Raw genomic sequence first — 22,605 nt, forward strand, 5'->3', positions numbered from 1 at the left:
AGTTTGGGGTCACTTTGAAATGTCCTTATTTTTGAAAGAAAAGCACTGTTCTTTTCAATGAAGATCACTTTAAACTAATCAGAAATCCACTCTATACTTTGCTAATGTGGTAAATGACTATTCTAGCTGCAAATGTCTGGTTTTTGGTGCAATATCTCCATAGGTGTATAGAGGCCCATTTCCAGCAACTCTCACTCCAGTGTTCTAATGGTACAATGTGTTTGCTCATTGCCTCAGAAGGCTAATGGATGATTAGAAAACCCTTGTACAATCATGTTAGCACAGCTGAAAACAGTTGAGCTCTTTAGAGAAGCTATAAAACTGACCTTCCTTTGAGCAGATTGAGTTTCTGGAGCATCACATTTGTGGGGTCGATTAAATGCTCAAAATGGCCAGAAAAATGTCTTGACTAGATTTTCTATTCATTTTACAACTTATGGTGGGAAATAAAAGTGTGACTTTTCATGGAAAACACAAAATTGTCTGGGTGACCCCAAACTTTTGAACGGTAGTGTATACATAGTTTGCACATGACGTCACAGAGTCGGGGATTCCCTAGTGGTGGCCATCTTGCGGGTCAAGCTTACCGTACGGGTCACTGAGCACACATTGTAACGCGCGAGTACAAAGTCTTCAAAAGAACCCAAGCAGGCTATTTAAAGCTAGCAATGGTGCACACCTGTTGTATTCACGGCTGTCGTAATGGGTCAGATGACGTCAAGCGGAGCTTTTATGGAATTCCCACTGTACGGGAGCACGAAGGCGAGCAAACAAAGAAACTCAGCATACAAAGGAGAAATCTATGGCTTCGAGCAAATGTGCGCAGCTTTCCGATTTAAACTGTTTTTTTTCTCATCCTTATACTTCCTGTTTCATGGACTGTAATGGATTTGCTTATTTAGTAATTTTAATACAGAATTTACTTTGATATTATAATCAGACACTCCAATGCCCCCCCTAAAAAAAAAAATCGGATCTGCACGATTCAGCCGTGAAAAAGGCGGCATCCGCCAAAAGGCGCGCTGTGAATATATAAAGTTGTATATATCAGACAGCCTTTAAAGTTTGATGAAGTCAGTTTCAGGCTTTGGAGCAGGCTTTGGCAGTTTCAGGCTTTGGCAGCCCTGCATAGTCACTTGAAAATGCATCTTTGTCCACTTCGTAGGGGTCAATTCCCCCAATCAAGGCCAGTTTGGCTGCATACCGTTGTCGTGAGATGTCGTCTAATGTATCTATATACTTCTGTTTGCCGACATTGATCTTTATTTTAGAAAACTGACTATATAACTTCATAAATTCGTCTGAGATAACGTAGCTGGTAATGGCGATGGTCCGTTTTGTTTGACCCACAAGATGGCGGCTGGAGGGCGTTCCCTGGAATGCCGTGACGTCAGTGAAAACTATGTATACATATATGCTTTATCCACTGAAGAAAGGGAATTTTTTCCCTTTTTTTGGGGAATTTTTTGGTGTGTGTATGCGCATGTATGTCAGAACAGCTACATCATCAGAAAGTGATAGTGATGGGCAGCCATGGCCTAAACTTTAGAGAAGCAGCCTTGGGCCCAAAGGGTTGCTGGTTTGATTCCCTGGAGTGGCAAGTCAATCCATGGCTGAGCAATCCCTTGAGTAAGGCATCTAACCCTCTAACAGCTCCCCAGGCACTCTCTCTCTCTCTCTCTCTCTCTGTGTGTGCGAGCGCACTTGTCATGCGTTGCTCTGGATAAGAGCGTCTGCTAAATGCCTGTAATGTACCGTAATGATAGAACCTTCAAGCAGAAACAGAGGTGAACCAGGAAGGCAAAAAGAGCCTCAGGAATGACATCGTCCTTCCAATTATTACCCCCCCCCCCCAAAAAAAAGCATGACCACATCAAATTGGTTTGAAAAGTGAGGGGTTTTATTTATTTTGATCATTTTACATCAGATTGACTCACTCACAAGTGACCTCTAACTCCCTCCCCCTAAACCACATTAATCCCGCAAGAACACATTCTACAGTGTAGGAAAAGCTGCACATTGCAGAACAACTATTGTCGGTTTTATAGCGTCTGATAAAAGACGACAGATGCTCTCCGTGCACATAGCCGCCTTGTACGCATGACATCGGTGCTTCTCAGCAGACCTTGTAATCCACCTGCACATTCCATCATTTGTTAAGAGTTATTACAATATTAACATCTGCGATATGTAAACTAGGGTCTAGGGCTGCACAATTCATACAGTTTTCAGATTAAATAGCAATGCCTGCTTTTGTGAGCTCAGCTTTACACGATATAATTAACACTACAGGATTTAATTCGGAGACTAATTGCGTTCTCGTGTCCCCCTTAAACCATAAATCTAATGTGTCGAGGAGTATTTCATTTTTGATTAACCGATGCAAGAGGAATGTAGGATAATGACGTACAATGCGAAAAGGCTGTTTTATTTAAAACAAAATGAAATAATAAAAGCTCATTTGTTCTTCGCTTAGTGTTGTGTGACTTTGTAGTGTTTCGATGACGCTGTAGCTGAAACATGATCACAATATGGTATTACGTCAAGAGCATAACGCAGCCTTAGTCCTCCTTGTACGAACACAACCGAGCGCTCACTAATCAAAGGAAATCTTCGGATCATGATCCAGTCGAGTGGAACGGTGAGCGGACGGGGTTAAAGCTTTCCGCAGTGTAAATGCACTCTCGAGGATTACACTTGAGCTTACTGATCTTGCCGAGTGATAAACCTACAGCTACAGAATCGATGTGCGAAGAAATGAGACACGGTGAATGAAAAAAAAAAAAAGTTTCCACAGCCGACAGTCTATTTTGTAATCACAGCATGAAGTCTTTCCATTCACCTTCCTACACCAGGTTCATTTTTAAACACCGTCACCTACCAAAAGTCCAAAGTCAACGTCCTTTGCGTCCTTCAATACCTTTTTCCCAGCAACACCATTCTGCACGAGCAAAATCGGCCACAGAGATGGAGGTGTATTTAAAGGAGCAGTTTGTAATTTTATCTTCGTGCCCTCTGCTGATTGTGAGGTGATGTGAACACTCCTTTCATCTGCCTCCGTGTTTTTTTTTTTAATCTGTCTTTTGAAGCTAATAAGACAAAACAGCCAATTGCGTTACAAAGAATCCGAAAAGCGGTTCCTCTGTCCCGAAGACTTTCCCATGGGGGAAAACCTACCGAGACTGGAGACTCCTTCCGTAAACGTTAAATAAATATCTTCTCACAGAAAGCGATACCATATTGAAGATTACATTAAGTTCTTTGTGAAACAACATGTTTTCGTCCATTTATTCCTAGATTGTCTGCGATACAAATCGCTGTGAATAAGCAGTTACTATAGACGTGATGGGGAACTTATTAAAATAAACCTGTGATTTGAATTGCAGCCAGAAACACTGCGCTACAGTACTTTAATATCCATCCATCATCCATAACCGTTTATCCTGTGCAGGGTCACAGGCTGGAGCCTATCCCAGCTGACTATGGGCAAGAAGCGGGGTAGAGACAAACAACTCACACTCATGGTCAATTTAGAGTCGCCAGTTAACCTAACCTGCATGTCTTTGGACTGTAGGGGAAACCGGAGCACCCGGAGGAAACCCACGCGGACACGGGGAGAACATGCAAACTCCGCACAGAAAGGCCCTCATTGGCCATTTCGCTCGAACCCAGGACCTTCTTGCTGTGAGGCGACAGCGCTAACCACTACACCACCGTGCCGCCGTATTTTAATAAGGGAAAATCAATAAAAAGTTCAGATTTGAGAATTCTGGTCGTACACCATGTAAGAAGTCGTCCTTGTAAGGGGCGGGGCAAAGTGTAATATGAAGCCTTACATCATAGATGTCACTGAATTTATATTAATATAGTAGAAACACTTAAAAGATTACAAACTGCACCTTTAATAAATTTTAAAAAAAAGTCAATTTCCCCTACTTGCTGCAAACCCACTGCTTCCACGACACAGCAGGTCTAATACTACTACCGTGTGCCTGACAAAACAAAACACAAGCATACAGTACCGTACATAATCCAGTGATGTAGGAGTTTCGTTATGGCTAATACATCATATCCAGTTAATTGCCATTTAGTGGAATACTAAACGAGCAACTAAAATTAGCGAGCGTGATTTAGTGCGATTTGTTCTAATCGGAGTTCACTCACCGTTCCGAGCAAATTACTTCAACCAATCACAACTTCATATACGCATGACGGTGCTGTATACCGAACTCTGAACCGCAACTATCCAGCTATACACGTTTATATACAAACTCCGGAAATTAAAGCGCAACATCAAAATAATCAGAAAAACACGACTTGGGTCCAGTTTTAGTATCAGCTTCTTAAACCCTTCACAGCGCTTCTGTTCGCACAGCAGTTTAAACACGCAACAAAAAGCCAGTGTTTCTCTCACAGCTCATTACTCTGTAGTAGGATTTGTTCTCTACGCAGATTCACCGGCCTCCTACTATGTAAACAAAACCGTGTGTCGTACTTACAAAGAAGGAAATGACAAATTTCAATAAGTTAAACCTGTATATACAGAAAAAAAAAGGCCATACCTCTATGACATCACTACTTTCTGTTCATTTCAGAGTGGAGATGCTTTACTTAAAAGAAATTTAAAAAAAAAAAAAAGTTTTAAGGTTCTAACATTTTCACAAACCCTCCAATTCGTACCGCTCTTGATCAGTTGTGATTTTTTTGGGTGTGTGGTGCCACAAAACGTTCTGATCACAGATACTTAAAGTTAATGCTCGCAGTTACACGTATTATGCGTCCTTATATGGTGTATAACTTTTTTTTTTTTAAACCATGCTGCCATGTCTCCGAGATGCGATTAAGCGCCTCGAAAGCGGACACACATCCAGCGTCGTAAGCAGCATGCTGTTGGATTTTCAGGAAAAAAAAAAAAAAAACAGGCTGGCTTTGGACTGAAAGAATTGAGCACAGTGCAATGCCAGTCTGCATTGAGCTTGAACTCTATCCCTATCTACCTGTGGTGTGTTAATAATCCGATCAGTGCAGTTTAACAAAGCAAAGCAGACACAGCTGTTCGGTAGCGCACCAGCTGTCGAGTTAAAGACTGATAAAAATGCTGGGGGAGAAAAAAAAAAAAAAAAAAAAACCCATGATGCTGTTGTGATTTGAATGCACAAGGCAAACAGCCCGTCTGCTTTGCTCCACCCTCTTTAATACCCGACTACACTCGCACACTCTAACCAATCAGAGAGCTTCGTCTTGAAAGGTCCACGTTGCTGGTGCTCAGTCCTCGACATTCTGACAGGCCACTGGTGACATCCTGAAAACACAGGATAGAAGTTTGTGAAACACTGACGAAGCATTATCCTTACAACACACACACGAAAAAGTGCGCACGTGTGTGTCCACACGCTCACCTGTGAAGTTTCCTCTACACTCTTGTTGAGGAAGTTCAAAGAGCTCGCTCTCTTCATCCTTGAATGCAAAACACAAGCATAGGATGTTTAGTCAAAACTCATTTTAAAAAAGTCCAAAGTGACTCCCTGGCTCAAATCTTCCTCACCCAGGGTTGCGTGGTTCCTGAGGGCCGCTGCCCTGCAGTTTCTTCACCAGCATCTCGCTGCTGCGTCTCAGAGCGTCTCGGAGCTTCCCGATGGAGCCGCTGCGCCGCAGAGATCCACTCCCATCCTACAGGGGGCGGAAAAGCAAACCTCAGACCCTGAACTATCTGAAATCACTCATGCCCCTTTTCCACCAAAGCAGTTCCAGGGCTGGTTCGGGGCCAGTGCTTAGTTTGGAACCGGGTTTTCTGTTTCCACTGACAAAGAACTGGCTCTGGGGCCAGAAAAACCGGTTCCAGGCTAGCACCAACTCTCTGCGGGGCCAGAGGAAAGAACCGCTTACGTTAGCGGGGGGGGCGGAGTTGTTAAGACCAACAATAATAGCAAGATTGTGAAAGGTCGCCATTTTTAAGCGACGAGAGGCAGCAGCTGTACAAACGCGAAGTCATCCATTATTATTGTTGTTGTTGCTGCTGCTGCTTCTTCCATGTTGTTTTTGCTTCGATATTCGCACCAAGGTTTATGCCGTAGCGACGTAACTGACGTATACAGCGACGTAATAACGTGGCTCCGCTTAGCATCGTGAGCTATGGAAAAGCAAACTGGTTCTCAGCTGGCTCACGAGTTGAACGAGTTGTGAACCAGCACCAGCACTGACCCCGAACCAGCCCTGGAACTGATTTGGTGGAAAAGGGGTATCAGAGTGTTTCTCAGGTCCACTATAAAGCCACATTTTATACAAATCAGATAATCCTTAATTCTGGTCTAAGTAAACAAACCATATCTGGTAATTTAGCACAAGTTCTAAAGTCTCTTAGCACAACTCTGGATTGTGGTCACAATAATCGAAAAAAAACCCCACTCATCTTGATATAGGAAAGGACTTATGATTGCTTAAGGACTCATCTCATCATCTCTAGCCGCTTTATCCTGTTCTACAGGGTCACAGGCGAGCTGGAGCCTATCCCAGCTGACTACGGGCGAAAGGCGGGGTACACCCTGGACAAGTCGCCAGGTCATCACAGGGCTGACACATAGACACAGACAACCATTCACACTCACATTCACACCTACGGTCAATTTAGAGTCCCCAGTTAACCTAACCTGCATGTCTTTGGACTGTGGGGGAAACCGGAGCACCCGGAGGAAACCCACGCGGACACGGGGAGAACATGCAAACTCCGCACAGAAAGGCCCTCGCCGGCCCCGGGGCTCGAACCCGGACCTTCTTGCTGTGAGGCGACAGCGCTAACCACTACGCCACCGTGCCACCCTGCTTAAGGACTGGAAGCTGGAATTGCTGCTGCTGTGCATGTTAAGGATCAGTTGTTGATCCCTGAAACGTGGACTGAAAATCCGATTCTTTGGTGTCTTTGGATATTTGTAGCTAAGCCAAGATAACTTCACTCACAAATTCAACTGACGGTCAATAATTACGCGTTTGCCGAACTAATTAACCGGGAGATTACGTCTCTTGCCCTGCGTGTTTTGTCGACTAAGGAGCGGAACCTATTCCTAAAAATTTACTCACATTACTAAAAGTCCATTTGATATCACGGATTACTGTTTTCATACATATTTGACTAATAAAGCTACAAAGTCTTTAACCGAGAAAAGACCCATTTCAATGAGGAAAAATGAGAATCATGTCTCCTTAGTAACCAACAGTTGCGATGTGTAAACAAACGAAAGAAACTTCCACTAAAGCATCCTAGAACGAATGGCAATTAAATAAAAGTGCAATATAAACGTTCAGGAATGACAAAACAATCAAACTTAATATATCGATGGTTTATAATACGGCAATCGTGAAGCAAGATGATGATGATGAAGAGAGTGGGGCAACACAATCGCTCGTTTTCGATCGGAATCTCAGCAACTTTAATGAAAAAAAATCCAACAAACATCTTTACACATGATCAGTAAGTATTCAGTGTGCTAAAGAACTTCGAGTTGTGCTAAAAGACTTTTGTGCTAAATAACCGTAAACCACCAAAGCCCTGGGTCTGTTCAGAATATTTTACACGACATGCTCAGGACAAATGAAAGTCAACGACACACCACACCACAACAGAAGAACACAGGTTGTGAGGAGGGAATGACGAATAAACTTACTGCATGCAGGACATGGTGACACTTGTGTAATAAATATATGCAGACTCCGTGATTTTACAGGCCAACTATGCTTGTTTACGTTCTGCTCTAATATTTGCATTTTTTTTTTTCGCAGTCCAAATCCTGCGCTCTGATTGGCTGGCGAGCGGGTCCGTATCCTACAATACAGACCCTGGTTACGGACCTCTGGCGACTCGCTCGTTCACAACAACAAACATAGTAGCATTTTTTGTCAACGTTTATCTTTTTTTTAAATAAGATTTATTTATAAGATTATCAAAAGTCTTATAAATGTTTGCCAGCATTTCTCAGGAGAATAGCATTAATTTTACAGCATGGATAGCGATAACGACAGTGTTCACAGCAAAAGCGAGTTTTACTACCCTGAGGAAGAAGAAATAAAAGAAAACATTTCAGGAGAAAGCTAAAAACCTCTAACTTGCTAACGCCGAGCAAAAACATGGCTGAATCCTGAATGACTCCTATTTGTATAAATAGGGGACTACATAGGCGGCAAAATGTAGTTTTTTTCCTGCCATGGAAGTGCACTTGTATACCGAGGAGGAAGCCATTTGCATTACAGCCGTGAATGAGGATTCAAAATGGCGGCTCGGCTCGGTTTTCCCTTTCGGGCGCTCGCGTTTTCTGTTAGAATTTGGTAAAGAAAAAAATAAACATATTATTTACCAGCTTAAGGTCGGTCCGTATGGTGAAATACCGTGACCTCGGCCTTGAATACTGACCTCGGCCCAGAGGGCCTCACTCAGTACTTTCAAGACCTCAGTCACAGTATTTCACAATACGGACCTCCCAGCTGGGAAATAACATACATATTTGACCCATTTTCTCTTTTTTCTAAAGAACTAGGAAGCTAACATATATATTCCCAGGAAGTTTGAAAACTTAATGTTCAGAGAACATCAAAGACCAGAACGTCAAGGACGTAGCAGCTCATCTGGCCTGCCATCAAACAGAACTGAAATGGGACAACGTGAGAGAGGACCGAGCTCCGCGACACACTGTTTACAACAGGAAAATCAACAAAGGACTACATTTTGTTCCCAGAGTAAAGATCGGCCCAAAACATCCATCAGAACTGAATTCGCATGATAAAGGAGAGAGGAGGTACAACTCTAGTCAGAAGAAAATGTGTGTGAAGTTGATCTAATTACTAATTTGTTCGCAAAAAAACTGACAATACAACGACCAAGTGTTGTGCAGAAGGTCGAGTTCTTTCAAATGAAACCATTAGAACTGAAATCCATTGAGAACTGAGGGAGGGAGGAGACACGATTTAACTGAAAATAAACAAAGTTGTAAACAACTTGTTTCCAACTGGGAAATCAACAAATGACCCAATTTTTGTTCCCCAAGGTAAGATCGACCCAAAACATCAATCAGAACTGAAATTAGGTGATAAATGAGAGAGAAGATACAATTCAAGTGAAAAGTCCAAAAACTCGTTAAGGTGAGCTAATTAGCAATAGAGCCCTGTACTCCCGCGGGAGTCCCGCGGGACCCGACGCAAAGCAGTGCGGCGCGGGACAAATTTTGAAAGCTCATTGCGGGCGGGAGGGGGAGTGCACAATGCGGGCGCGGGCGGGAGAGGTGATAAGCTGCAGTCCCGCTAACTAAAAACGTGTTTAAAATAAAATTTATAAATTATTAATTTATGTCCATCATATACAATTTGTGCTGGATATTTTATTTGGCATTAATAAAAACATTTTAAGATGCCTACATTTGCGGATGTGGTCTAATCTCGCGTACGTTTCCGATTCCTTTCTGCTCTTCCGTGTTTGAGATCTCCGATCATGGCAGAAGAGCAGAGCTCCTCTAGTGAAGCTCACAGTGCTTCAGAAGTAAGTGCTGCTTTAAAAAGAGGTACATTTACCGTCAAAAAGTCAAGAGTCCTGAAACCAGACATTTGGAAGTCGTTCTCACTCGCGTACGACGCAGAGGGAAATCGGCTGTAGATATTTACGCTCAAATCCACTCAAAGTAGGGGGCGGGGCACCATCACGCTGTGTCTTTAAATTATATTAATTTCTTATAGACCCCTTTCACATGATGTCACCGCGCCGCGAGATTTTGTTAGGCGCCATATTGGAAGACCAAGTACATGCACTCACAATATAAAACAAAGTGCGAGCGAGAGTAAAGTGACACGATGGATGATAATTCTGGTTATGTGAGTACATTACCAGCTGCAGAAAGGGCACGGTATGTGGAGAAACTGGCTGTGATTGATGGGTTTGACCCATATGATAAGACTCAGAAAAAATTACGTGAATCCAAGCACACAGTTTAACGCAAAAGTTCGTTTATATCCCGACCTTGTCAGCTGTCAGATTTATGTTAATGGACCCGGTAAGCTGGTAAATAATATTTATTTTTTTTCTTTACCAAATTCTAACAGAAAACGAGAGCGCCTGAAAGGGAAAACCGAGCCAAGCCGCCTCACGGCTGTAATGCAAATTGCTTTCCTCCTCTGTATTGAGGTATTTCACTCACGTGACCAAGTCATGTGACGCTGCCATTTTGGACGGCACGGCTCGAATCAGTTTGAATGCGAGGAAGGCGACAAACGAAAAACATAAAAGAAAAAGGAGCGAGATGCAGAAAACACCTTCACTATCCAGCGACGTAGGGCATTTACAGGGTGAGCAGAGGGAGAGGTATTTGCAAAAATTGAGGTTAGCAGGCTTAGAGAACGATGTTTACCTGCTTCCACCAGGATTGCTCACTGACGTACGGAAGTACACGAAGCCCTCGTCTTTACCTGACTTCGGCCCACAGGATCTGTATACCTACGTCGTTAAAAACCCATCGCCATACACAGGTATTGATCTGAAAGCGTATAAGAGTTTGGATGCCTACAAATATTTTGTGTCAGGCTGGGTAACATGCCTACATCAGCGGGTCGTCCCTGGAGCCGGTGGTCGCCATCTTATTACAGCTAAGGTTTGTTCACATTTTCATTTACTTTCGGGCCTCAGGATAAACAAAATGTTATTAAATGTCATTGAAATAACTTCTTAGTCTGTTGAGACATGGCCCGTTATAAATTGCTGTTACCAGGCAATGACCAAGAACTGTATTATTAGGGTCGGTGTAGTTGTAGCAGTGTATTAGCAACTAGCTGTTAGCACTAGCTAATGTCAACAACATAGTAGCTGGTATGTTACTGTAGCAATGTTTACGTTCAGTCATTTGGATGACTGTTAAAACCTTTCAGTCTCAAGTTTTTCCTTTACTGGATTTACTAGTTTACTGAGCCATCGCGCGCTCTCCGGCCGAGCCCGGAGCCATCGCGCGCTCTCCGGCCGAGCCCGGAGCCATCGCGCGCTCTCCGGCCGAGCCCGGAGCCATCGCGCGCTCTCCGGCCGAGCCCGGAGCCATCGCGCGCTCTCCGGCCGAGCCCGGAGCCATCGCGCGCTCTCCGGCCGAGCCCGGAGCCATCGCGCGCTCTCCGGCCGAGCCGGGAGCCATCGCGCGCTCTCCGGCCGAGCCGGGAGCCATCGCGCGCTCTCCGGCCGAGCCGGGAGCCATCGCGCGCTCTCCGGCCGAGCCGGGAGCCATCGCGCGCTCTCCGGCCGAGCCGGGAGCCATCGCGCGCTCTCCGGCCGAGCCGGGAGCCATCGCGCGCTAGCTCAGTAAACTAGTAAATCCAGTAAAGGAAAAACTTGAGACTGAAAGGTTTTAACAGTCATCCAAATGACTGAACGTAAATATTGCTACAGTAACATACCAGCTACTATGTTGTTGACATTAGCTAGCTTGCCGTCCAAAATGGTGGACACCGGGGCGTCACGTGACCCTGTGACGTCAGGTGAAATACCTCAATACAAGTGCGCTTCCATGGCAGGGAAAAAGAAACTACATTCTGCCGCCTATGTAGTCCCCTATTTAAACAAATAGGAGTCATTCAGGATTCAGCCATGTTTTTGCTCCGTGTCTTTACTTGACCAAAGTTATACATTATTATGAGCTTTAAATTGCATAAATAAAACCATTTGGTGAAACTTTGAAGAAGAAATTGTACTGGTTTAAAGTTTTTACCTAACGTTTTCATGTCGACTCCAATTAATACACTAGTAGAATCAATGACTAGTTTAGTAGGCCAAAACTTTTTTCAATTTTTGACTGTACCAGCCTGAAAAAACTTGCGACAGTCAAATGGAAAAAAAAGCAAGCTGGTCATGTTGTACTGGGCTAATCTATGACTGATGAGTATAGTAAGTGATACTAGTACTGATACAATAAAACAGACGACTGTAATCTGGTAGGCAGCATGATTTATATTATTTCTCCGTGTCAGATACATAAGGAGGACCGGACACCAATTCTGCCATCTGTTTGCTACCCAGACATTGTAAACTATGTTGTTTACACCCAGTGCCTACACTGCTGATGACTTGAAGGCCTACAAAGGGCTACAGGCTTACAATTATGTTGTTAGTGGCTTGGTTCGTGATATTACAGCTGTTATTAAGAATAACCTACACATAGTTATTATTATTAAATTGTAGAAGTCTGGGAGGCTTGCTCCTCATACAGTTATCAACTTGGGGCCAGTTTATCATGTTTTAAATCTGAATTTCTTGCGTTTGCTTACCTCAAAGTGTCCGCAGATCATGCACAGACTTATCCATTATATCCACAGTTTTTTGCCAAGTCTCACACAGGTTTCTTTCAAGTCTACTGTTGGGCCAATAAATCACAAATAAAACAGCTCAGATTTGTTTGTTTAAGTCGTTTGCCACTCCACTTTATTCTCGTGGGTTCACATACCGCTGCCGTTATCACGAGTTTGTTGGTCTTCCAAAATGGCGCAGGGTCTGTTTACTTCCGGTTTCGGGTGACATCAGTGAAAGGGGTCTATAGGCCTACTTGTATTTCCTAGAATGTAAATGTGAGGAGTGACATTAAGCTATGTGCAATGTACAATATTCTTAATATCCACTGTAGATTTTGGTAGGTGTGTTGGGTATCTCTGTAAAGCCTCAGCTGCGCATGCCGCCTGGCAATGCGCACCCTCACTACGTGCGCTAGGTGAAGGATGGGTCAGTGGAGAGCTCAGCTAAGCTCAGCATGTTCAATTCCCCAAGCCAATGACAAGAACTTTCGTGAGAAATAACGCGAACGTCTGCATCATGCGGGATTTGCGGGCGGGACTGAAAATCATAATTCTTTGCGGGAGCGGGCGGGAGCAGGACTCCACAATGCGGGTGCGGGACTGAAAATTCTGTCCCGCGCAGACCTCTAATTAGCAGTTCATTAACAAAAATTTGACAATACGATGACCAAGTTTTGTACAGAAGGTCTAGTTCCTTCAAACGAAACGATTAGAAGTGAAATCCACTGAGAACTGAGGGAGGGAGGGAGGGAGGGAGGGGAGGGGAGGGAAGAGATCATTTAACTGAAAATAAACACAGGAAAATCAACAAATGACTAAGTTTTGTTCCTCAAGGGCAGATCGACCGAAAACACAGATCAGAACTGAAATCGGACAAGAAATGAGATACAATTTTTTTTTTTTTTTAAGATTTTTTTGGGCTTTTTTCACCTTTATTGGATAGGACAGTGTAGAGACAGGAAATGAGCGGGAGAGAGATGGGGAGGGATCGGGAAATGACCTCGGGTCGGAATCGAACCCGGGTCCCCGGATTTATGGTATGGCGCCTTATCCACCTGAGCCACGACACCCCAGAAATGAGATACAATTCTAATGAGAGACCTGGAAAATTCGTTAATTTGGCCTAATTAGCAACTCGTTAGCAAAGAATTTGACAAAACAATGACCAAGTTTTGTGCAGAACGAGGAGTTCTTTCAAGCAAAACAATCGGAATGGAAATCCATGGCGAACTGATGGAGGAGATACGATTTAACTGAATTGTGGATGACGGACGCCATGCCTTGCCTTACAGCCAGATGAGCTAAAAAAAAATTGCAGTGTGCGTTAGACAGAATATAAAGCTAAAGTACGTGTACACACCCCGCTCCACTCTGCCTCGTCTCCCTCAGAGTCACGAGGACCTCCAGAGCCATTCAGCCCCTCTCTGCTGTGCCGCTTATCCCCACCAGAGGTGCCGTCCTTCAGCAGCTCCACCACCTTACTCTGATTAATTGCATCAATGCCCTACATTTTATTTTTAAAAATGGTAAAGTATATTATTAAAATGCTTCGTTATATATTAATATAAGTAGATCTTATGCACATGTATGTGGTACCTGTTTGCGGTTCTTTGTAGCACACTCTTCCAGAGTCTCAGCTGCCTCCAGCTTGCCCTGCCGGCGATACAGTGCCCCCAGGCTCCTCAGTGTGTTAGTGACTGTAGGGCTACATGCAGCAGAGGGAAGAATCATTAACACACAGCTTACGTATCCAGGGCTCGACATTAAGCATTGCCCGATTGCCCGGGGCAAGTGAAACATGCATTCGGGCAAGTGGGAAATGTCCTCGACATGCCCGACCGGGCAAGTTGGAACGAGCTTTTATTTCAGTTCTTAAAAGCGTCCCTCACTACGTATCCGCCATTATGTCTTGGCTGTTTTCTTAGTCTCGGTTTCATTTACTGCTTTGCAAGTTATTTTCTATCCCCCCCGCTGCTCTAGTATGGTACGCGTACGGTTTATAGACCCCTTGTGCATGACATCACGCATCACGTGATAATTACAGCTGGGGTCAGACAGACACCGTCTTTCAGGCAAGCAAGGCTTAAGCCTAGGTCACAACCGGACATACGATTTTTTGGCCGTGCGATTTTTGGCGTTTCCCAAATGGCTGCATTTTTTTTGTTCGTGGAGAAAGACGCACGTTGGCCATAAGTTTGTCTTGCAACCTGAAAAAAATGTAAGCGCCCGTAGAGTTTGTTTGACATGACAAAGAACCTCTGTGGCCAGTCTGCAGCCGGTCTACAGCTCGAAAATCAGCACGTCACACGCGCGCCCTCCATGCGTTTCTTGCGTTTTTTGCACGTAGATGGTAAAGTATGGCCGTAGGAGCACGTACGGCCAGTTGTGACCGAGGCTTTAATCGGGCTTCAATATGGTTCATTTTTGTGCTGTTTTTGCTTGTTCAAACAGAGAAATAGATAAAAGGCGTTACCGTCCATCAAGAAAAACGTTAACAAATAGAAGCAAATGCTTCAAGAATAACGAGGAAATGAGTGGTTAAAGAATAGAAGGAGAGGAGCTCAGCCTGAAAACTCCAGAGAAATTCACGATTGTATTTAAAATGTATTTTACAAAAACAAAGTCAGAAGTGAGGATGGAAGTGTTTGCTTAAGAATCTCATTTTATTTTATTTTTTTCTGCTCGCATTCAAGTCAGCGCTTTCGTGAAAGTGTTGGATTTTCTTACAGGTGAAGCCGCTTCCTTATTCGACACAGAAAACCCAGATTGGTTTCAAACAACTCGGGCATTTAAAAAAAAAAAAAACCTCAACAAGGAGCGACAAATCCTGAAAGAACAGAACAGATTAAGAGCAGCGAGAGCTGGAGCTTTGTTTCTGTTATAAGAGGAACACAGTCCTGTACAAATATTTATATATCGTTTTGTTACATCATCCACCTCTCGGTTTATTTTATAGAGATGAAAGTGGAGCAAAGAAAAAAAAACCTGAACTTTTGAAAGTCTAACTAAGATGGGGGGGCCAACGTCCCCTGAAAATATTTTAATAACACGCAAAACCCTGCATTCTAGTACTTATTTTCACTAAAACAAGTTATAACTTTTAAGCCTTTCTTTCATGTACATTAATGATTAACATGTCAAAAATATCAAATTTAATTCCCCTCGTTAATGAGTAATTTTCAGGAGTGCATTTAGAAAACGCGGTGATTTTCCTGCTACACAGTTCATTACTTTGAAAAAAAAAAAAAATCAGACAGTTGAAGGTAAAGTCAGCAAAATCCCAAAACAGTGCTGTTAAAAAGTAAAGGTCTGTTAGAGTTTCTAAAGCTTTCAGGTTTCAGTGTTGGGGACATTGAGCCTCGTTTATCAATCTTTTAGTCGAGTTGTGCGTTTGCAGAAGCTAAAGTGAACTAAACATTTCCAATTCAGATTTTGCAAGTTGAAGCCAATTGTTTACATTATAGTTCGTATTGTCTGTAAATGTAAACACACCAATGAATACCAAATTTCTCATGTAAATCAGGGGCGTAGGGTGTGTGTGTGTGTGTGTGTGTGTGTGTGTGTCACACACTGACTGGCAGCCGAGTGCATTATATAACAAAAAATAAATTACCATTGCTAGTTTTAGGTAGCTTAGAAACCGGCTCTTCCATTATTGCTGTTTCTTCCACGTTTTCTTGATGCTGTGTTCTGGAAACGGCACTAAAACTTGGCTTCAAAGCCACAAAATGCAACTTTGATGGAAAAAAAATATAATAAATTGCTTACCTCTCTTCACGTCGAAAGAAGGAGGAAACTTTTGCTTGTTTTGACATGGCGAATTATTAACACAAGAGGAAATACTTGTAATTCGCAACTAAAAAGACTGCAGCTCCACTGGCAGCTTGAACATGCTTTCTAGTGCGATCGTGTTGCGCAGAACGGTGTCAGTCCTGCGCGCGCCTTAGCTCGTGCACCTGAAGGCACGCCTTGGGCACGCGCACCTAATGAGCTCCGGCACGCGCGCCGTTAACAAAGAACACCTGTCATTAATCAATGAACTGTGTTTGGGCTATTTAAGGACTGCGCCCATGCAAGGATGATGCGAAGTATTACGCCGCATCTAGGAACGCGAAAAATCCGAAAAATAAATTTCTCCATTCGGGAAACCGGAGATTTTCAAGAGTTTTGTCAAATATCCGGATTTCCGGGTAAATCCGGAAGACTTTCATCCCTGATTTAAAAAAACAAAACAAACAAACAAACAAAAACCCCGCGCTGCATCATGACAGACCGGCTGCACTGATTCAGTTACAGGTTGCCAGGTCTGTATAAAACACCCACAACCTACACACTAAACAATTTTAAACTCAAACATTATCCTGTCTGTCATGACGCAGCGCGGGGTTTTTTTTTTAATAAACCTAGAGGTGGATGATTTTTAAAAAAAAAAAATTATAAATATTCTCAAACACAGTACTGTTCAAAAGTCTTGGCACCCTATTTTCTTCTTCATACAAACTGTTATGGATTTCTACATTATCGAGTAATGAACCTACAGTCAGAGAGTTCTACACAAACACAATGAACTTTACAACAGCTGCATGCATGTGAAATGGAAGTAAATTGTCAAAGGCAGGAAAAACTATTTTGGATAAAATTGTTATTGTCCGTTACAAGTAAAAAGTAACCAATAACCAAGCTTAATAATAAACTTAATCAATAACCAAACTTCAACTCAATGTGTGAGCTTCATTTTATGTTGCCATTCACAACTATTCTATGGTTTTCCTTTAAAAAAAAAAAAAAGAGTAGTATTTGCACAATAGGGGGCAAGTGATATTGCAGGGGCTGGGTGGGTGGAAATCACCCCCCACTTGCTCCCCAGGGCAAGTGGGTGTAAAATTTAAATGTCGAGCCCTGGTATTATCCAATAAACAGGAAATACTTCATGCAGGTTTGTGATCAGTCATTCACCTGTCCACTTTGCAGGCCTTGTACCAGCTGCCGTACTCGCCGTAGGGACCAGCGTCCTTCTTCTTGCCCTGTTACAAAGAAAGAAAAGAAGAAGGAAAAACAGTCATCTAGCTGGTCTGAAGTGATGTGCGTCAGAAAAGCTATGCAATGCTGTGCTCCTCCAAAACCAAGTGTAAACCACACACAGACACACAAAAAAAAAAAAAAAAAAAAAAAAAAAACTGACGATGCTGTTCTGTACACTGTCATGCAGTTGCTTAATACCCACGCTGGTCCTCCCTCTCTCTACTGTAAAATTAATTCCTGTCTAACACAGTTAACAAAAAACAAACAAAAAGGGCCCACATTTTCCCGATAACAATGCTGTATTACACTGCTTTGGAAAAGTTATTTAAAAAAAAAAAAAAAAAGCGCATTGTTAGGAATAATAGTTACATTAGTGATCCAGTTTCTCTTCAAACCTTAGCAATCTGTTAGCGTTCTAGATTATAAAGGCTCAGATAAACACGATGGTGAATCAGTCACACTGGGAGAAGAGGACACTCCTCCGTTACAGTTCAAGTTGTTTCAGATTAGTGTGGGCAACATGACCCAAAAACAACCCACAAAAAACCTTCCCACGATTCTTTAAGGCATTTCTATGATACATTACACTCAAACTGCCAAGTATTGCATTAAAAAAAATTATCAATGATTCTCTAATAAATTAATAAATTGTTTAATATGCAAAAAGAAAGATGTTAAACATCTGTTAAATATTTAACAATTTTAAAAATTAAGACTTATTTTTTTTACATCACCTAGTTATACTCTCACAATATTGTATAAAACATACTATAACAATTTATCATGATGTTGGTACCGTATATACTCGCATCACCAAGCACTACTACAGGTAAAACTTCACATATTCTACCCACATTCACTGGACATGAACACACTCGTGCGCTCTGATTGACGACTCTACTACTAGGATATCAGCTCATATACTGTGAGTAGAGAAAAACAAAATGGCAGAGCGTGTTACTGAACTACGGAAGCGCATTGCATTCACCTAATAAAAAAAAAAACAGCAAGTTCTCATAATTATGAGATAATTATCTCAATTACGAGATAAGATCTCATAATTACGAGATAAGTATCTCATAATTACGAGATAAGTATCTCATAATTACGAGATAACTTGTCATGCTGTGACCACATGACCCATGCTGCAGTGATGAGAGGCTTGCTTGGGGGCTGTGACTGTGTGATTGGATCAGTAGGCTGCCGGGCTGCGAAACAGGTGAGCGGGATAAATTTCAACAAAAGCTTATACTGCCAGAGATATCCATCATTCCCTTGCTAATCACAGCAGCCACACATCACTTCCTAGCATGAAACTGATGTGGCTAAATGATAAGCGGACATAATATTATAATAATTATCATCTCGTAATTTTGAGATTATTATCTCGTAATTATGAGATACTATCTCGTAATTATGAGATCTTATCTTGTAATTATGAGATAATTATCTCATAATTATGAGATAACTTGCTGTTTTTTTTTTTATTAGGTGAATGCAATGCGCTTCCGTACTGAACCAACCGAGAATGAAATAAAAACTCTACTCCAAAACAAAACCCCCAAAAATACAAAAAAGCAACAAAATATGGAATGAAAGTATTTGATGCTAAGAACGTTTTTTTTTTCCAAGAATTATCGCATTTTTCACAAATTGCTCCTGTCATGTCACCAGTTTGTTTGCATTCTAAGCAGAAATTATTTTGTCGGATGTTTTGTATAAAAGTTATCAAATTTCCAAAAAAATAAAAACAAAAATGCTCCATTTCTCAAAACCCAGTGAATGTGGATTGAATAAAACAGTTATTCCACTCAATCTTGCCGTACATGGATTATAACCGACTCGGTGCTACGCGCCTCATCAGCCGTCAGCTCATGTATGACTTGATTTCGTGGAATAACTTAAATATATTATACATATTAAGTTTGTTTTATAAAGAAAAAATATTTATTCTGCTGTATATAATAAAGAAAAACACTTTAAAAATCAAGACCGAACTTATTTACGATGAGTATCGTTTCAGTAGTGCGCCATCTAGAGGCTTTCGAGGATTATAATACTGATTATAATAAACCACTTACTCTTTATTGTGTAAAAGCGATGCTTAAAAGTGTCCTCCTCTACATCATTAGGAAATTAACACTCGATTCTGAGGAAAGCTGGTAACAAATCGATTAGAGGCTCCTTAATCAAATTATACAGTGGGGCAAAAACAGTATTTAGTCAGCCACCAATTGTGCAAGTTCTCCCACTTAAAAAGATGAGAGGTCAGTAATTTTCATCATACTGTAGGTACACTTCAACTATGAGAGACAGAAGGGGGGGAAAGAATCCAGGAAATCACATTGTAGGATTTTTAATGAATTAATTGGTAAATTCCTCGGTAAAATAAGTATTTGGTCGCCTACAAACAAGCAAGATTTCTGGCTCTCACAGACCTGTAACAACTTCTTTAAGAGGCTCCTCTGTCCTCCACTCGTTACCTGTATTAATGGCACCTGTTTGAACTCGTTATCAGTATAAAAGACACCTGTCCACAATCTCAAACAGTCACACTCCAAACTCCACTATGGCCAAGACCAAAGAGCTGTCAAAGGACACCAGAAACAAAATTGTAGACCTGCACCAGGCTGGGAAGACTGAATCTGCAATAGGTAAGCAGCTTGGTGTGAAGAAATCAACTGTGGGAGCAATTATTAGAAAATGGAAGACATACAAGACCACTGATAATCTCCCTCGATCTGGTGCTCCATGCAAGATCTCACCCCGTGGGGTCAAAATGATCACAAGAACGGTGAGCAAACATCCCAGAACCACACGGGGGACCTAGTGAATGACCTGCAGAGAGCTGGGACCAAAGTAACAAAGGCTACCATCAGTAACACACTACGCCGCCAGGGACTCAAATCCTGCAGTGCCAGACGTGTCCCCCTGCTTAAGCCAGTACATGTCCAGGCCCGTCTGAAGTTTGCTAGAGAGCGTTTGGATGATCCAGAAGAGGATTGGGAGAATGCCATATGGTCAGATGAAACCAAAATAGAACTTTTTGGTAAAAACTCAACTTGTGTTTGGAGGAGAAAGAATGCTGAGTTGCATCCAAAGAACACCATACCTACTGTGAAGCATGGGGGTGGAAACATCATGCTTTGGGGCTGTTTTTCTGCAAAGGGACCAGGACGACTGATCCGCGTAAAGGAAAGAATGAATGGGCCCATGTATCATGAGATTTTGAGTGAAAACCTCCTTCCATCAGCAAGGGCATTGAAGATGAAACGTGGCTGGGTCTTTCAGCATGACAATGACCTCAAACACACCGCCTGGGCAACGAAGGAGTGGCTTCGTAAGAAGCATTTCAAGGTCCTGGAGTGGCCTAGCCAGTCTCCAGATCTCAACCCCACAGAAAATCTTTGGAGGGAGTTGAAAGTCCGTGTTGCCCAGCGACAGCCCCAAAACATCACTGCTCTAGAGGAGATCTGCATGGAGGAATGGGCCAAAATACCAGCAACAGTGTGTGAAAACCTTGTGAAGACTTACAGAAAACGTTTGACCTCTGTCATTGCCAACAAAGGGTATATAACAATGTATTGAGATGAACTTTTGTTATTGACCAAATACTTATTTTCCACCATAATTTGCAAATAAATTCTTTAAAACTCAGACAATGTGATTTTCTGGATTTTTTTTTTCTCATTTTGTCTCTCATAGTTGAAGTGGACCTATGATGAAAATCACAGGCCTCTCTCATCTTTTTAAGTGGGAGAACTTGCACAATTGGTGGCTGACTAAATACTTTTTTGCCCCACTGTACATATCAGATACAATGACCTCGTTAAACTGCACTGCATGGAAGCCTGAGGTTTACACGCTTCGTTTCTGTGGCCGAAGCAGCATGTTTCAGGATCAGTTAGAAGTGCTCGTTCACTTTACCTTACTCTCCTCTCTCTCTTCTGCATGCATCCATATGGGCTTGTTGTCATCTACAGAAAAACAGAACCATCGAGACATTAATAATTAAATTTTACTGTGCGTGTTACCCGTCCTACCACTGCACCCATCTTTTAAAGAGCTCGGTGGAGTTTATTATATTCTGTAGATTAATGCGTGCGTGCGGATGACAAATCCTTCAGTTCTTTGTGCTGTAGCGTTACTGTAATCAGCTTGTAGAATACGGGTCACATCAAGTTTTAATTGGCGTTAAGGTTTATGTTTAAGCTCATTTGTGCGTTAAAGTGTACAGGATTAAGTCCATAATCCTCCTGAGAAACAACTTCCACAGCTTTTTAACTTCGCTGTCTCTCTCTCAGGCTTATTGTGACTGGAGAAGGGAAAGCCGAGCTCGCTTACTGTTGACTGAGCCGAACTGCTTCTCGTGGGCACGGGTCAGGATCTCCTTGTACAGCGCCTCAGCGTCCTTAAACTTGCCCTGTTTCAGGTAACATGTGGCCTGACGGGCAAAGAGCAGAAAACAATTACCTTTCCTTCACATTTTCCTATCGAACATTATATCTCAGAGTTCTGCACTGAAGACTAAAAGAAGACCGTGAGTACTGTGGTAATGATAAAAGTAAGTGCAGGTAAACTTTAGTGATCTACAGGGAACCAAAGTTTAACAATTCACATAAGCAGCTGGAACAATTCACATGTTACAGCAGCCCCAAATAGACATTAAAGTGCATATTCTGGACCAATTTCAGGGTGTTTTGTTTATTTTTAATATGAAAGTATGTCCCTTTACACACTCATCCAGAAGAGTAATTTTGCACAAGGCCATCGGTCTACAGCAGAAAAAAATAAAATAAAACGCGTCTGGAAAAATCCCAAGGGAGTCTGGAGCCAGATTCGTGACGTCACCTATGGAAGCGCCAGCAGGCTGCGCGAGCTTTGCACGGTTTCAGTGCACAGCCTGTGTAGACCAAGCGCTCCCATTTCTCTCTCACACATGCAAACTCCTCACCTTTCGGCGAAATTCGCCGTTTTGGTCCCAAAATAGGTCACTTGTGTGAATCGTGTAGATCCGAAGAGGTTTTTTTTTTTTTTTTTTTTTTGGGGGGGGGGGGGGGGGGGGGGTGTAGGCAGGCTACAACGTTATTGTTGCCAAACATTTCACTTACAAGGTTTACAGCCAATCGAGATAAACAGTAACACGCGCTTCTTTTCCATTGGAGTTCTGATCAAGCTGGTGCGCAACCCACTGCTGGTTGCCAGTCCTCGTTTACGAATATTCCACAGATTCAGACCGCAAAGTCACCTTTTTATAGAGAGAGCTGGCAACCTCATCTCGCGACT

At 42.5% G+C, this 22,605-nt stretch overlaps 1 protein-coding gene across 2 annotated transcripts in view; it reads right to left on the reverse strand.

The window, feature by feature from the left end:
• Positions 1-1,878: 1,878 nt before the first annotated feature.
• The window catches only part of LOC132901463 (kinesin light chain 2-like), a 35,932-nt gene continuing 15,205 nt past the window's right edge, over positions 1,879-22,605 (reverse strand). The window contains exons 7-14 of one of the 2 annotated variants that reach the window (XM_060943989.1): positions 21,664-21,763; positions 21,247-21,296; positions 17,254-17,321; positions 13,894-14,002; positions 13,658-13,780; positions 5,546-5,670; positions 5,400-5,457; positions 1,879-5,302 (exon numbers count right to left, since the gene is read on the reverse strand). In XM_060943989.1, coding sequence (XP_060799972.1) covers positions 5,219-5,302; positions 5,400-5,457; positions 5,546-5,670; positions 13,658-13,780; positions 13,894-14,002; positions 17,254-17,321; positions 21,247-21,296; positions 21,664-21,763 — 717 coding nt within the window. In that variant the 3' untranslated portion in view covers positions 1,879-5,218. Of the gene's footprint in view, positions 5,303-5,399; positions 5,458-5,545; positions 5,671-13,657; positions 13,802-13,893; positions 14,003-17,253; positions 17,322-21,246; positions 21,297-21,663; positions 21,764-22,605 lie in introns of both variants that reach the window. The other variant, XM_060943913.1, reaches the window with a different exon arrangement.

The sequence above is a fragment of the Neoarius graeffei genome, chromosome 1 (genome assembly GCF_027579695.1).
Source record: "Neoarius graeffei isolate fNeoGra1 chromosome 1, fNeoGra1.pri, whole genome shotgun sequence".
In the NCBI taxonomy this organism is placed as follows: Eukaryota; Metazoa; Chordata; class Actinopteri; order Siluriformes; family Ariidae; genus Neoarius; species Neoarius graeffei.